General features: G+C 38.1%; 1 protein-coding gene across 2 annotated transcripts in view; it reads left to right on the forward strand.

Moving 5' to 3' along the window:
* PDZRN4 (PDZ domain containing ring finger 4) overlaps positions 1-14,164 on the forward strand; it is a 371,623-nt gene that overhangs the window by 223,257 nt on the left and 134,202 nt on the right. Inside the window, exon 1 of one of the 2 annotated variants that reach the window (XM_019834828.3) lies at positions 7,996-8,305. The exons of the other annotated variant lie outside the window; for it this stretch is intronic. Coding sequence (XP_019690387.2) covers positions 8,237-8,305 — 69 coding nt within the window. The 5' untranslated portion in view covers positions 7,996-8,236. Of the gene's footprint in view, positions 1-7,995; positions 8,306-14,164 lie in introns of those variants that run through there. 2 annotated transcript variants of the gene reach the window in all.

The following is a 14,164-nucleotide window of genomic DNA, read 5'->3' on the forward strand; positions in this document are numbered from 1 at the left end:
GCATGACTGACATGCAACTCTTGATCTTGGGGTTGTGAATTTGAGCCCCATGTTGGATGGAGAGATTACTTTAAAAAAATCTTTAAAAAAAGATAAATATACCAAAAGACATAAAGTGATGCTAGAAGACTTGTGATCTCTGCACCTAGAGCAGGAATATTCTGTTTTATACTCTCTTTTGCTTATGTGTGTGCCCATGTGTCTGTGTGTCAGAGAGAGAGGGAGAGAGGGATGGAGAGACAGGTCATAGATCAGGGGCCAGAAAATGGGGTAAGAAGGACTTATAAATGTGTGTTTGTAGACAGAGAAAAGCAAAAGCCAAACATTTGGCTCCTTATACTATTATAAATTTCGATGTTATGAGTCATGAGTGAATGAAGGATCAAGCTGAGAATAAACAGTAACCTAAGCTAGGAGAGTGGTCTGGGAAGGAAGAAAGGAGAGATTAAGCAGTTCAGAATAACAGTGCGTGGCCACTGGATGATAGGAAAGAGCCAAGGCAGACTTGAGTACCTGGTGATAGTCAGCCCATTCTTTGATGTGGACCACATGTAGAGTAATCTTCGTGGAAGAGCATTATGACTTATGTTTTGGTAAATTGAATTTAATGTGCTATGGCCAGCCCAAATGTTAATGTAGGAGTCAAGGAATAAGTAGGTCTGAAGCTTAGGAGAGAAATTAAAACTGGAGATTTAAGTTTGGGAGTCATCTGGCGCGCCTGGGTGACTCAGTCGGTTAAGCCTCCAACTTCGACTCAGGTCATGATCTCATGGTTCATGAGTTCAAGCCCCGTGTTGGGCTCTGTGCTGACAGCTCAGAGCCTGGATCCTGCTTCAGATTCTGTGTCTCCCTTTCTCCCTGTTCCTCTCCTCCTCACAGTCTGTCTCACTGTCTCTCTCTCAGAAAGAGAGAGAGAGAGAGAGAGAGAGAGAGAGAGAGAGAGAGAGAGAGGAAGGAAGGAAGGAAGGAAGGAAGGAAGGAAGGAAGGAAGGAAGGAAGGAAGGAAGGAAAGAAAGAAGGAAGGAAGGAAGGGTAAGTAAATAAATTTGGGAGTCATCAGCAAATCTATACCTTCACTTTTCTCAAAATCACCAAATTTACCTGTCTTATGTAACTCTCAATGATTATTCTTTAGTATGGAGATATGACTGCCCTACTATCAATGCATATATTCCCTACTATAATAAATATTAAGACAGAAAAATATTCTACAGTTATCAGTACATATTCAGTGCAGCATTACGCCATCACCAGTGGAGTGGAGTAAGGTTATGAAATTGCTTAGATTTATTCAATCTATTTTAGGCAGCCATGCTTGAGGACGCAACTTAGAACCTGGGAGTTAATTTTAGACTCCACTTCTGGTCCTCAGGGAAACTCTTACATCTCGGTATGCTACAGGCATCACCAGAATGCCTTTTTCTAGCTATCTAGGAATTTGTCATAATGATGACTATCTCCGAGTGACAGGCAATAAAAAATACTACTTAAACAGTGGATCTAGACTGCTTGGTTTGAGTCCTGGATCCTCAATTTACTACTCATGTAACCCATCTACAACCCATGTTAAGAGGAGATATTAATAATACCTGCCTCAGAGAGTTGATATGAAGACTAAATGAAATTAATAACATATGGTGCTAGAACAATGCCTGGTGTAGAAAAAATACTAAGTGTTAGTTCATGTTTTCAAAACTATTTCAGAATTATCACCATACTCTACTCATAGTACTGTTTAATAAATGCTGGCCAAATGGAAATATTCAATAAGCATTTACTAGACTACTTCTGTAAAACTAAAGGTGGTGTTGGTAGTGTTTTAAGGAAACCCTAAATCAAGAAAATAAAAGAAATACCAAATAAAGAAAGCCAGTATTATCCTGGGTTAGATTAATAGCCTTTAAAATTCCTCAAATAAATAATATTATACTACCTATTTCATAATTGTATAAGTCTTGCTTCAGATGCTATCACTGGGTTCTTGTACACTTATGTCCACATTATTTATACATTATCCATCAAAATAAAGAAATAGAACATCAGGGTTATTACTGTAAATATATTACATTACATTCTTTACACAGAAAAGAAATGGGTATGTGTGTATCACATTTACAAAATGGGTACTTCCTGTGCCAATTTCTTTTATATAAAGAATGGGGAAACAAACAGCCTTGGGGAAGTTGTTGAATGACCAACATGAAGTGAACACTAGCAAATGATGTGGACAGAATATGACTATAAAATTTTAATTGAATTTCAAATAATGTAATAGAGATTTATTTTGACTGGAAAACTATGAAGAGATAACCTTGAAATCTGAAATAGGGATTATTATCATTATCATATTACTTGTATGATGACTAGTGGCCAGTATGTCATTGGGCACATAGTAGGTGCCGGGTGTCCTTGATACATATGATCATCACAAAAAATGCATCCCTTGTGAAAGTGGTTTGGTAAGTACTATTACTCTCCTCGTTCTGAAGATGGGTAACCAAGAAACAGGCAAGATAGGCAGAAACAAATCATTAATTATCCGACATCACATAGATAGAAATTAGGGCAACTAGAACTTGCAGGGCAGAATGACCCTAGATCCCGTGCTGAACCAGCACACCAGTATGGACAAAATGCCTCACAGTTTATGAATCCCTTCTCCTGTATTTTGTCACATTTCATCTTCGCAGTCAGCCTGTGGGGTGAGCATTATGTCACAGTGAGTAAGTTGCACAAAGCCATCCAGTTAATTGTGACAAGGCTCAAATGGGAAGCCTAGACCTCTTCCTCACAATCCATACCTTTACTTTCCACTGGAGTCTCATCTCATAACTTGACAGTTCCTAGGAGTTCATGCGTTGGTAAAGCACTCTTAGTTCTGGAAGCCACAATTGTAGATGCAAAATGAACATGATCAACTAGCAAATACAATGTGAAACAGATGCTGGGTTATACACTGATGTGGTGAGCTATAACGAAGCAAGTGGATAGATACTATCAGTGGGAGCATATTTGTAAACTCATGATAGTAAGTAGTTGATATTGCACAATGTTGTGAATAAACACTGGGTTAAATCAAAGGGCAAAGGCCCTAGGTCTCCTGGCATTGGAAAGTTCAACATCTAATGACTTCTTCACTAATAAATAAGGGATAATATCTGACATATTTACTTCAGAAACACTGTGAAAATCATATAAAGGGATGTATAATTCCAGACACCTGGCATTCATATGCCATCAGCATATGATCAGTGCCTAATAAATAGTGTGTGTGTTCAGTAAATGAATACATGACTTGTATGTGGAGCAGCATATAACTTTAAATATGTATATAATATATACATAAAAATACACAAATAATTGGTAAAACACATATAATTATTACCTCATTTATTTGTATACCTGTCACAGACATTTTTATTTCACAGACTCAGTTTTATGTTTATAAAATTGAACCAATTTAAATACAGCTTATGCTTATGGTTCTTCAGCCCTTCGACTTAATCTTCTTGAATTAGGGGAAGAAATATTACCTACCAATTAGGTATAGACACAAATACAAAATTATGTCACTTTGCCAGAACCAGGTCTGTTTTAATCTACTGGTCACATTCATTCATTCAGTATTCCGTTATTGAAAACCTGCAATGTGAGAGACATCGTGCTAGGAGTTTCAGGAGGTCAAAGGTCAAGTGACCGCTTTGTCCCAGTTTGCTTGGGACTTATGTTACTGCTCCCTCCACATGTTTTATAGTCTAACCAGAGGTGTAAAGCATGTATATAAAAATGATGTAGAGTAGAAATGATGTGTATCTTGAGATGGGTATGGTTAAAATCCACTGAGCATTCAGAAGTTGAAGAGATCACTGCTTCAACTTCGTGAGGCCAGAGAGGAGAGGACATTTAAACTGGATCAGAAAGTGTCACCAGATTGATTTACGGAGTCTCTGAAGAATACACAACCTGAGGTACAATCTGTAGCAAAGGTGAGAAGATGGGGACCTGTACATAGCAGTTCAGCTTTCCTGGAGCTTAAAAAGAGAAGTGTGCACCCCAGTGACCATTTGGCCCAGGACTGAGGGGTTCTGGGATATGGAATTTTGAGTGGTAAATCCAGAAAAACCCTGGGCAAGCCAGGATGAGTTGCTCATCCTATTGTGCGCTCAAGTATAGCGCTAATGATGGGTTCTCAAGGGGTATTAGTAAGTGAACATATTTAGCTGTCACCTATTTTTAAAAAGTCAGTACTTCGATAAAGTTTTATTTCAGTTTATTTATTTATCTAAATCATAATAAAGTGATTTTTCAACCAGAAATAATCACTTGCCTTATTTTTGGCTAGATCCAGTTTTTTAGAAGTCTCTCTCTTCGCTACTTTGAAATGCTGCTCCCCATGTCCTCAGTCATCAGGGTCACGTAAAGGCATATTGATGTAGTTTTAGCTTCCTCTGCAAGGAGGTAGCTCAGCAAATTAGCTGTTGAATTCAGCCACAGGGTTTGTAATTGGAGAACTTGAGTTCAGATCTCCTTACTCAGTTTGACCTTGGGTAAGTCGCTGTCTCTCTGAGCCTCAGGTTCTTCATCTTTGTGATTGCATATGAGATATTAAACCTTAGAAAATGTTAGGCGGCTAAGTGTCTACTCAAAAGTGCCCAAGCATTCCCTAAAATGAATGCAGGGTTTTTGTCACCCAAAATGATGCACATACCTAAAAATACAGTTTTAGTAATGCCTTTTTAAAAATGTCATTAAAGGCTCTTTTAATCTGTAGACTTTCTCTCCATCCTATCTCCCCTCCCTCTGCCTCTCCCTCTCAAAAACTGGAATATGTACCCATGTCAAGTTGCTCACACTATGAATTTGGCTGATGGCATCTCCGTGGTATAGTTTAATATACTTCTCTATTCTCTGCATTCCCTGTAATTTACTCACGTTTGGAAAGGCTCTTTCAAGAGCGGTGTCGTTTTCTTCTATCAGGTTGTGTGTGTGTGTGTGTGTGTGTGTGTGTGTGTGTGTGTGTGTGTGTGTGTGTGATGTTAGCAGCCATTAATTCTCAGTATCTAGTTTAAGGATTTCTGGCATGGGTATGTTCTATCATTCCTTCTTCATTTATTCACTGGAATAATTCTGTAAGAGAAACTCTCATCTACTTTTTACTCAGTGTTACCATCTATATAGGAAAAGCAAGAAAAATGCTAGATTCCTTCCTTACATTTACCTCTGATTTAGCCCTCTTATATGCCCGTCTAGATCCTGAGGAACGTGTGTCCAATTTTGTATGCCACCACACATTGGGGGAATAAACTAACACAAATTAAAGGCCATAGTAAGAAGTATATTTTGAAATACATACGCAACAAATGTTTTTGATGAATTTTTTTGCACAGATACTTGGAAAGGTGATCATCTATTCTCTGCGTATTTTTAAGCTATAACATCCCATATTATTACCACCACCCAAGAAGATAGTATTTAATCCATTTGTATTTTTAAAACATTGTCCGGATTAACTCATTTGCCCCTATGTACTTCTGACTTTATATTCTAACACAAAATTTTGCGGTGTAGTCATTGGAAAACCTAAAGCCTCACATGCTAATGAAATTCAGGGAACTTTGGAATTATGAATTCCCTTTTTCTTCAATTCTGTGGAATGATCCCATTAATAGCAGAAGATGGAATCCTTCCAGAGTCTATGGGCCACGGGCAGCGCGTGATAAATGATTAAAGAAGCTACCTCTGCTTCCTGAAATAGAAACAATAGAACAGGGGCACCGGTAATGAATAAAGCAAATGGCCAGGAGAAATTGCTGAATGAATAACTTCAATTTGAAATTACTGACTTCCCTAGAATGCTCATTCTTTACTTTCTGGTGACTGAGAAAATATTTTTTAGACTTATAATTGTTTCTCTTTTCTTTAAAAGTGAACTACAAAGTATTGTGAGAAGAAAGCTGCAACAAGCAACGGTAGCTTTAATAATTAGGTTTCCTACTTAGCTTTCAAAACCTGTCTCATGAAGAAGTTTTATAAGTAGAAAAAGCAAACACTTTCACTGATGAATAGGTGAACCATCCTTGCCTTACTGCATTCTAATTCCTTTTAAAGCACAGAATTTAAGCATCTGAATATCATTTAACTCTTTCACAGTTGAGCAACACAGAATCCTCCAAAGAAATAGGCAGTGCTGACTTTAAGGATGTGAACTGCAGCGGAAGAACACTTCCTTGGAAGTAGTGATAGAGGCTCAGAGAAAAGTAGCATTTTTTAAAGCATCAAATATATATTTTTTACCGCTGCACCTAAGGAAGATGGCTTCTGCTTGTTGCCCCCCAGTGATGCCCATAACGGTCCTTTGAGATACCTCCTTGATACATTCTTTCTGTAACGGGATCAACATAATTAATATCTGCTACAAGTGGTTTCTAATTTTCAGGAAGTCCTGGTGAACTTTGTTCGTATGCAGTGTTCCCAATTATGATGCCACTTTCATGTAGGTCTCTCAGCTTGGCTTCCATCCAGGCTGTTAGGTGAAATTAGGCCCAGAAAATCGGATTATTACATCCCAAGGGAAAGGACTGATAAGCAGCAGATGATTGCTCATCTCCTTGCTACTTGCTGGTGTTGAGGTGTTACTAGTTGCAAAGCCAATTTGTTAACAATTAGTACTCATTAGAATCATTTCCTGTTATCGATTCTAAACATTTGACAAAGCGCTTTTAGGAAATTGGACCCCAAAAAGTAGCTACACATAAGTGACGAGCAATTAAAAATCTTCAAGATCCAATGTAATTCCAAACCAGAGTCATCAGTTTCCAAGTAATTATTTTTGCTTTGGAACCCACCTGCTATCCTGTCCAGTTTAAAGATGTGCTGGAACAAGGACATACTTCTTAATTAGCAGAGGTTGTGGGTAAGTCAGAATGGGAACAAAAGGAATTTTCTTTTATTACCCGCTTTAGCTGTTTCTAGCATATCTTAAAGGGACAAAAATTGCCAGCTTGCAATACAATATATGTATTTGTGAGAGTGTGAAATTAAATGCATTACTTTTATTATCTAAACATCCAAGCTTAGTTTTTAAAAGTCTGTGTTCACCTTTGTACATTATGAACTCTAAATATAGAATCATAAATGGAGTCATTGTGCATTACATTACAATTTAAATATTGCCAGTGTCAGCTTTCTGAAATATTATATATGACTTTAATAAAATTAGCATAAATACCATATGCATTTGAATTTTTTTTTCTTAGAAAAGGCATTGTATTCATCTGATTTTTAAATATAGACCCACATGCTTTATATTGCTACAAATTCATATTCAATAGATATGCCTTTATTACCTAATTAAAATATTTATTATCTGTACAAGTATTAGCTCTTAATACTTGCTTAAATTTTCTTTACTTAGACTAAGAAAATATGCCTTATTTCCTCTGTGGTAGGTAATGGTCTTTACACTTTTTTTTTTTTTGGTAGGATCAGAATTAAAACTGAATGTTAGCCCCCATCTTCTGTTCCTTTGCCACATCACTCCCTAAATTTTCCTTTGCTTCTGTGTTTATTTTGTAAATGCAAATAATTGCTCCTCTTCATCCTCCCCTAGACTTACTAAGTGCTGAAAATATTTCTCCTCATTGTTGCAAAACGTAGAGATGTGAACTAAGTGTATTTCTGTTTCTGAATTTCTTATTCCCATATTAAAACCTTACATCAACAGAGAAATTAAGTGTATGTTCTTTTTTGAAATGCCCTATGCTCATCCCTGTATCCTTAATAAACAGAGATGGTATTGACACAAGTGAATTTTGTTTAACCACACTACATTTGCTTCTTAATTAGTGAATATTCATCTGTCATCAGCAGCAGCTATGACACCCCTCCCTGCTAACATGTTCTGTCATAAATAATCAATGAGGCACTATTAATATTCATGAGCTGGAATCTGTGTAGTCATGTGCACTGATGCAGAGACAGGGGGAGTGTTGCCATGAACTGACTGGAAACTCTGTGTGTGTATCCGCGAGTGCGAGATACTTAGGGAAAGCGAAGAGCATGCTGCTGCGCACCACCCTGGCTTGTGCTTCCTGCTAACAGCGGTTTGTCTGTGTTTCTGGGCTGAAGTGACTGATGAAAAACAGTAGTCAAGTCTGGAGGGTGATTCCCTTTCAGTTCACTTGCCTTTCAGTTCTGGGGAAATTAGAAGATTTGCTCTCTGTCTCTGCTTCTTAGAATGGGCTGCAATTTGTGCACTTTTCAGAAAAGAGAGGAACACTACAAACTGCTGTATGAAGTTTCCCAGGTGAGTGCAGGGTCTGAGACCAGCAACTAAACAAGCCAGGCTTTGTGTTTGTCTGAAAGATGGTAAATGAATTGTGGCTAGCTTTATTTTTTCCTTTCAGTAGATTTCAGGATTGAGGGCAGACTTGCTCGTTGGGGGCTTTTTATTTTGGTTTTGGGTAGCAGTTTTCAGCTTCCTTGCCACTCCCCCTTCAGATGACTTCCTGTGGGATTCTTTTTAACATTTTTTTTTGTGTCTACTGCCAAGATGTCAGTCAAGTAAAAGGAGTAACACTGAGATCCAAGATGTCAGTCAAGTATAAGGAGTAACACTGTAATATTTTGAGACACCTCTTTCATTTTGAAATAGTGTTGACATTTGAAAATCAAATGTATCATTGGTACATTAATATTGGGATTTAATAGGTCTATGATCTCAGTTATTTTGAATAGACAGGAAAAGTTTCTTGCAAAATCTTGTTAGCCAGAGGAATTATTTGGTAATTAGGAATTTTTGCTTTGGTTTAAGAGGAAGACCTGGTGTTACATGAGAAAAAAAAAAAAAAATATATATATATATATACACATATATATATATATATGCATGCCTTGGCTTAAAAAGGAGATAAAGGGATTTTCTTATCACCTGTTCTTAGATTCTTTTTGTGTGTTTTTGTATGTTTTGTACTAAAAATTAATTTCGGGAGCTTATTACAGTATCTGTTTGTGGTCTTAGGGAAAGTGTGTAAATTCAATTGTCCTTTAGTGTATATCTGAGGGCTTTTCAGAATAAAAATAAAAACTACATCCCTAGCCTTCATAGTTTTCACAGAATTCCATTAATTCACCATTTTATGTAAACAGGTTTCCCTGGGGTGTCTGCTCAAGTCCAAATTTGTTGTTTGGCAAAATAAAGTTTATTCTTTCCTTCTCCTGGTTTGTCCCAGATGTGACACACCACTACTTTTGTTTTTAGACAGTATTGCTGATGAAAGACAACGTTTGGGATGTTGGTGGTCTGTGGGCACAGCAGTAGCCCAGTGCCCACTGCCTACTCGTTCCCTCAGATTTCCCCCTGACGTGATTCATTTCACAGTGGGCTAATTACAAAGTGGATTTGCTACACATGAAACGGCCTGCTCAGTTGCAATGTTAATGCACATTTTCATGGTAATGTGATCAGAGGCTCATTAGCCAGTTTCCAAAATGATCCTCTGCATTAATTAAATATAAAAATGACTCCTTTATCACCATAGAGAGGAAAAAGAAGATTAACATTGTTAATTACACTAGGGGCAATACCTTTTGCTTAATTTTTTTTTTTTTTTTTTGCTACAAACTTGCAAGGATGGGCTAAAATAACGTTCATTTCCTAGATAAGCTCTCATCCACTTTGCCTCATGAAAACAGTCTCTAGGTGGAACACTTTCCTTTAGTTTGGTTTGTTGGAGTTTGAGTTCTAGTGTTGATTTTCTTTGGGTGGTGGGAGAGCAGGGGAGTGGATTAATCAATCTGTTTTTTTCTCTGAATTACTAAATTGATATAAAAGTATAATATGGAGGAAGTGGTAGGTGTCATCCTCCCTGATTATAGCTAGGTTAAGCTGTTTGCATTCTAAGAAATCAAGCAGGATTGCTGCATCCAGGAAGGGACTACTGTGTTTGTTGAGGAGTAAGAGTCTTTGTTGTGGATTTTTAAAATGCTTGTCTGTGAGTTTTGTCTTTAAGTGCTTCCTCAGTCTTGAGAAAAATGGATAAGGCATACTCTTTAATGCCTCCACCTATACTTCTCTATATATTTATTTTATTTCTCTACTCCTGAGTTGTAGTACTTACGATCTTTAATAAAGGAGGTGAAAAATGAAGTATTAGCTTCCATTTAACTGGCTTTTATTAGATAAGTTAAAACCCCAGCTTAAAGGTCTTGCATGCGTTTTCCAAGGGGAGCCCTCCTACAGTTTGTCCCCAGCTTTGCGTTCTATTTCATTGAGTTAATGGAATAGATAAGATATCAAAGGAAACCAGTGATAGGCTCATATAATACACTGGAGCCCGTGTGGTGCTGCAAACTAGTTTCTATTTTTATTTGGAGGAGAGGCAGCTCAGAGCACACATCAAAGTGAGCGTGTTCTTAACCAGGTGTTCAGGGGGGCACATAGCTGCCCGCATAAGAGAGGGTACTATTTACAAGAGTGACTTGAGATTGGGAGCCAGAGTATTTCTTACTGGTATATTAAAATGAATGAACTCACACAAACATTAACACCTGATTCTCCAAATCACATGTATTTATAGAGTTTGTAATTCTCAGATCACTTACCTTTTTGTTTCTTTTGTTACTATCTCTTAAAAGCTAAGACAAATTAAGGTTACTAGGAGATGTGGAAATTTAAGATTAGTGGTAAATACTATACACATGGCCATGAGCAAAATATTTATGTCTCTGTAATGGAATCATGATATTGGACTTTTCACATTTTCTTTCTGTATTTAGTGATCTGATAATATGGGCCAGTTTTCAGGTGTAGAACTGCAGTAAACAAAAGCAAATGTGCCCACTGAAGAGTCTAGGGAAACAGAATGATGTGCTTAGGTGTGAAATGAGGTCAAGTTTAGATTTTGTTGATATTTTTTGTTCTTATAGAGAAGCTAAGACTTTCAATTGGCAGAAGAGAGGGAGTGTCATTTCAAGAAAATTATTTTCAGCTGGGGCTGGGCCAATCAGGCTCTAGTATGAACACAGATGGGAAGAATCTAGGATTTGGGTAGATCCAGTAATCACACGCAGCAATTTCCATGCATCTTTATACATCTATTAACTTTTACATGTGCCTGGGACATCGTTGTTATCTGCAGTGACTTATTTTTTTTTCAAAATAGGTTATTTATTAACCTCTTAAGAATTAATAAATGAGTAATTTGAACAGTGCCCTTCTAGGGACATGAACCAAATTGCCTCTTCCATATTAATCTGATCAAATAGCCCTCCTGGACCAAGAGAGCTTCAACAGCTTGTCAGTCATTTCTGAGCTAATGACAGATTTATCTCTGAGTGAGATTGTAGGATAATACCTAAATCTATTGACTTCTTAGTTTGATTTTTCATACATAAATCCAATGTAACTTTTTGAGTGATTAAATAATAGAAATTATCAATGGGGTGTTAATTGGCATTGAATAACATGTTCAAAATGTGAGCAAATATTTAAAAGCTCATACAGTTAACATGGAACTGTTTATAGGATTTTGTTAAGATCGTTTAATGTGATATGCGAGATTCTTCTCTTACTCACTTGCCAAATTAGAGAAAATAAATTGCCTTCAGTCTCCGGAAAACCACAAGTAGATACTGTTGCATGACACAGAGTTGATTTATTCATTTGACTGTTTTGGCGCAGCTCAGAGGTCTCCCCCACAGCCTGCATCCATGAATTAGCAACATGCGCTGAAACATAAGCTGCATTGAAAGTAACAATATTGACAGCCAGTGATAGTGACCCTTTACTACTAAGTACCGAGCTAAGCACTTTTTTCCTAAGCAGTGTCTTACTTAATCTTCACAAAAACCCAATAAGGAGTTTTAGGATTGCTTCTCATAATTTTAAAATATGTTAAAGTGTCCTTTACCCTATATTGAGTTTCTTAAATCTCATTTGCTCTCTCTAATTACTGTCCTGTATCCCTCAGAAATGTATTTTGTCACATGTTATGTATACACAACTCATAATGTCTTCACCTCTTTGCCCAGACTTCATCCCATCCCCACATTCCTTACCACCAGGGAAGGACTCACTGCCATTGCTATCAATAAAACACAAAAACACTGAATTAAAATGGCACTTCTGTTTTCTTCATGCACACAGTGACTCTGTGGTCATTTTACTTCTGCACATTCCCCAGCGTCAATTCAAGCCTTCCCATAATCACGCTTTCTTTTATTAACTCTCTCTAATATTGTGGTAAGAACTTTCCAAGTTAGAATTTGTCAGGAATGCTAGTCGACCCTAGTGACTATTACTGGAATATTGCTAGGAAGCACCAATGACTCCCAGTTCCTATAAAATAAGGTACAACTTCTCTTATTCCAATATATTCAAGGACCTCTCGAGCCCATCCCAGGTTCTTTCCCATCTTTCTCTCCTTCCCATAATTCAATTTATAAACCCTCCAGACCAGTCTTTTTGCTTTTTTCATTAAATCATCTTTCCAGCTCAGATCCTTACAACTTAGTGCTTTCTCTTCAGCTTCAATGGAACTCGCCCTATCTCCACTATTCCCTTCCATCACTAGCTGTACAGACCCTGATTCTTTGGCTCAAATATTTTGAGTTAAGAGTTTTTTGCAATTCATTGTTTTGTTTTTTTAATTTTTTTAATGTTTATTTTTTACAGAGAGAGAGACACCATGAGCGGGAAAGGGACAGAGAGAGAGGGAGACACAGAATCAGAAGCAGGCTCCAGGCTCTGAGCTGTCAGCACAGAGCCCGACACAGGGCTCAAACTCACGGACCGTGAGATCATGACCTGAGCCGAAGTCAGACGCTCAACCGACTGAGCTACCCAGGAGCCCTGCAATTCATTGATTTTTTTAAGATGTGTATCCTACCACATTGGAACTCTTGTAACATTTTCCTTTTTTAGGGTTCCTTTTTCATGTTCATCCATCTAATATTATAGTCAGTAATTCGTGACTGGATTGTGAGTTCCTTGTAGGCAGCTGAGGTGCTCGTCTGTCCTTTGACCTCCACCTGCCAGCAGATGCTCACTGAGGGCTGCCTCCATATCTTGCAGATCCACAGCCTCTTTAGAGTAAACCACCCCACCCATAGCTCCTGGTGAAGGACCACATCACTCTGCCCTCCTCTCTATCCCATGCTTCACAGCTAACTAAACCAGGGCCAATCACCTGGTGTGTGAAGTGGAAAGTTCCATGAGGTTGTTTCGGTCTCAAGAATATGTACAAGACAATATACTCGTCTCAAAAACAAGCATTAGTAATGGGATGAGGATGCAAAGCGTTGCAGAGAGAGGAGGATGGAAGCAAGTTGGGGAGCTTGGGGGTCTGTGAGGCTCAGATCTACAAGAGAATTGGAAACAAGTGAAAATAAAGCACATGGGTCATGGCAAAGTGAAGCATAAAGAGTAAATAGGTCCTCAGAGTGGCCTCATTTTTGTAGTTCTAGTACAATCCTATAATAAATCCACATTTAATATTTTTGAGTGAGGTGTTTGCTCCTTACAATCAGAAGAACAAATGAGGGCACATCACCATAATGTCTTGCTTTTGTCACTGACCCAGCATGTGTCTTCAACTCTAGACATGCGGTTCAGTTCCATAAACTTCCAGTAAACTCTGATTGCCTGATATGTGCCAAGTTCTGATCTTTGTCATGGAATGCAAAGACAAATGTGACAGTCCTTGCTTTTGAGAAATGTACACTCTGTAGCAAAGACGCAAGAGCAGAGAACTTTTATATGATGCGATAAGTGAGGCCCTGAGTGAGCAGAGATATCACCAGACTGCTGTAGGAGTGCAAAGGTGCTCAACATGCTGGGGCTTGAGGAGTTGGGGAGGAAAAAGGAAGGAACCCAACACCCTAAAAGATGGAAGGGAAAAGAAGGTGATGAGATGTGCGAATGGACTTGGAGTAGGAGACCTGCATTGTGTGCTACTCATGTCTAAAGCCAAAGGCAGGCTCCCAGGACAAGACCAAACCATAGAGAGTATCCCGTATCCTGATTTTCTGTGTGTGTGTTTGTCTTTGTTTTTAAAGGAGAGATCCCTCTGATGATAGGTGATTTTCTGTGTGTGTGTTTGTCTTTGTTTTTAAAGGAGAGATCCCTCTGATGATAGGTAAGCGTGTGGACCTGGTTGTGGTGTGT

This window comes from Felis catus, chromosome B4 (genome assembly GCF_018350175.1).
Source record: "Felis catus isolate Fca126 chromosome B4, F.catus_Fca126_mat1.0, whole genome shotgun sequence".
In the NCBI taxonomy this organism is placed as follows: Eukaryota; Metazoa; Chordata; class Mammalia; order Carnivora; family Felidae; genus Felis; species Felis catus.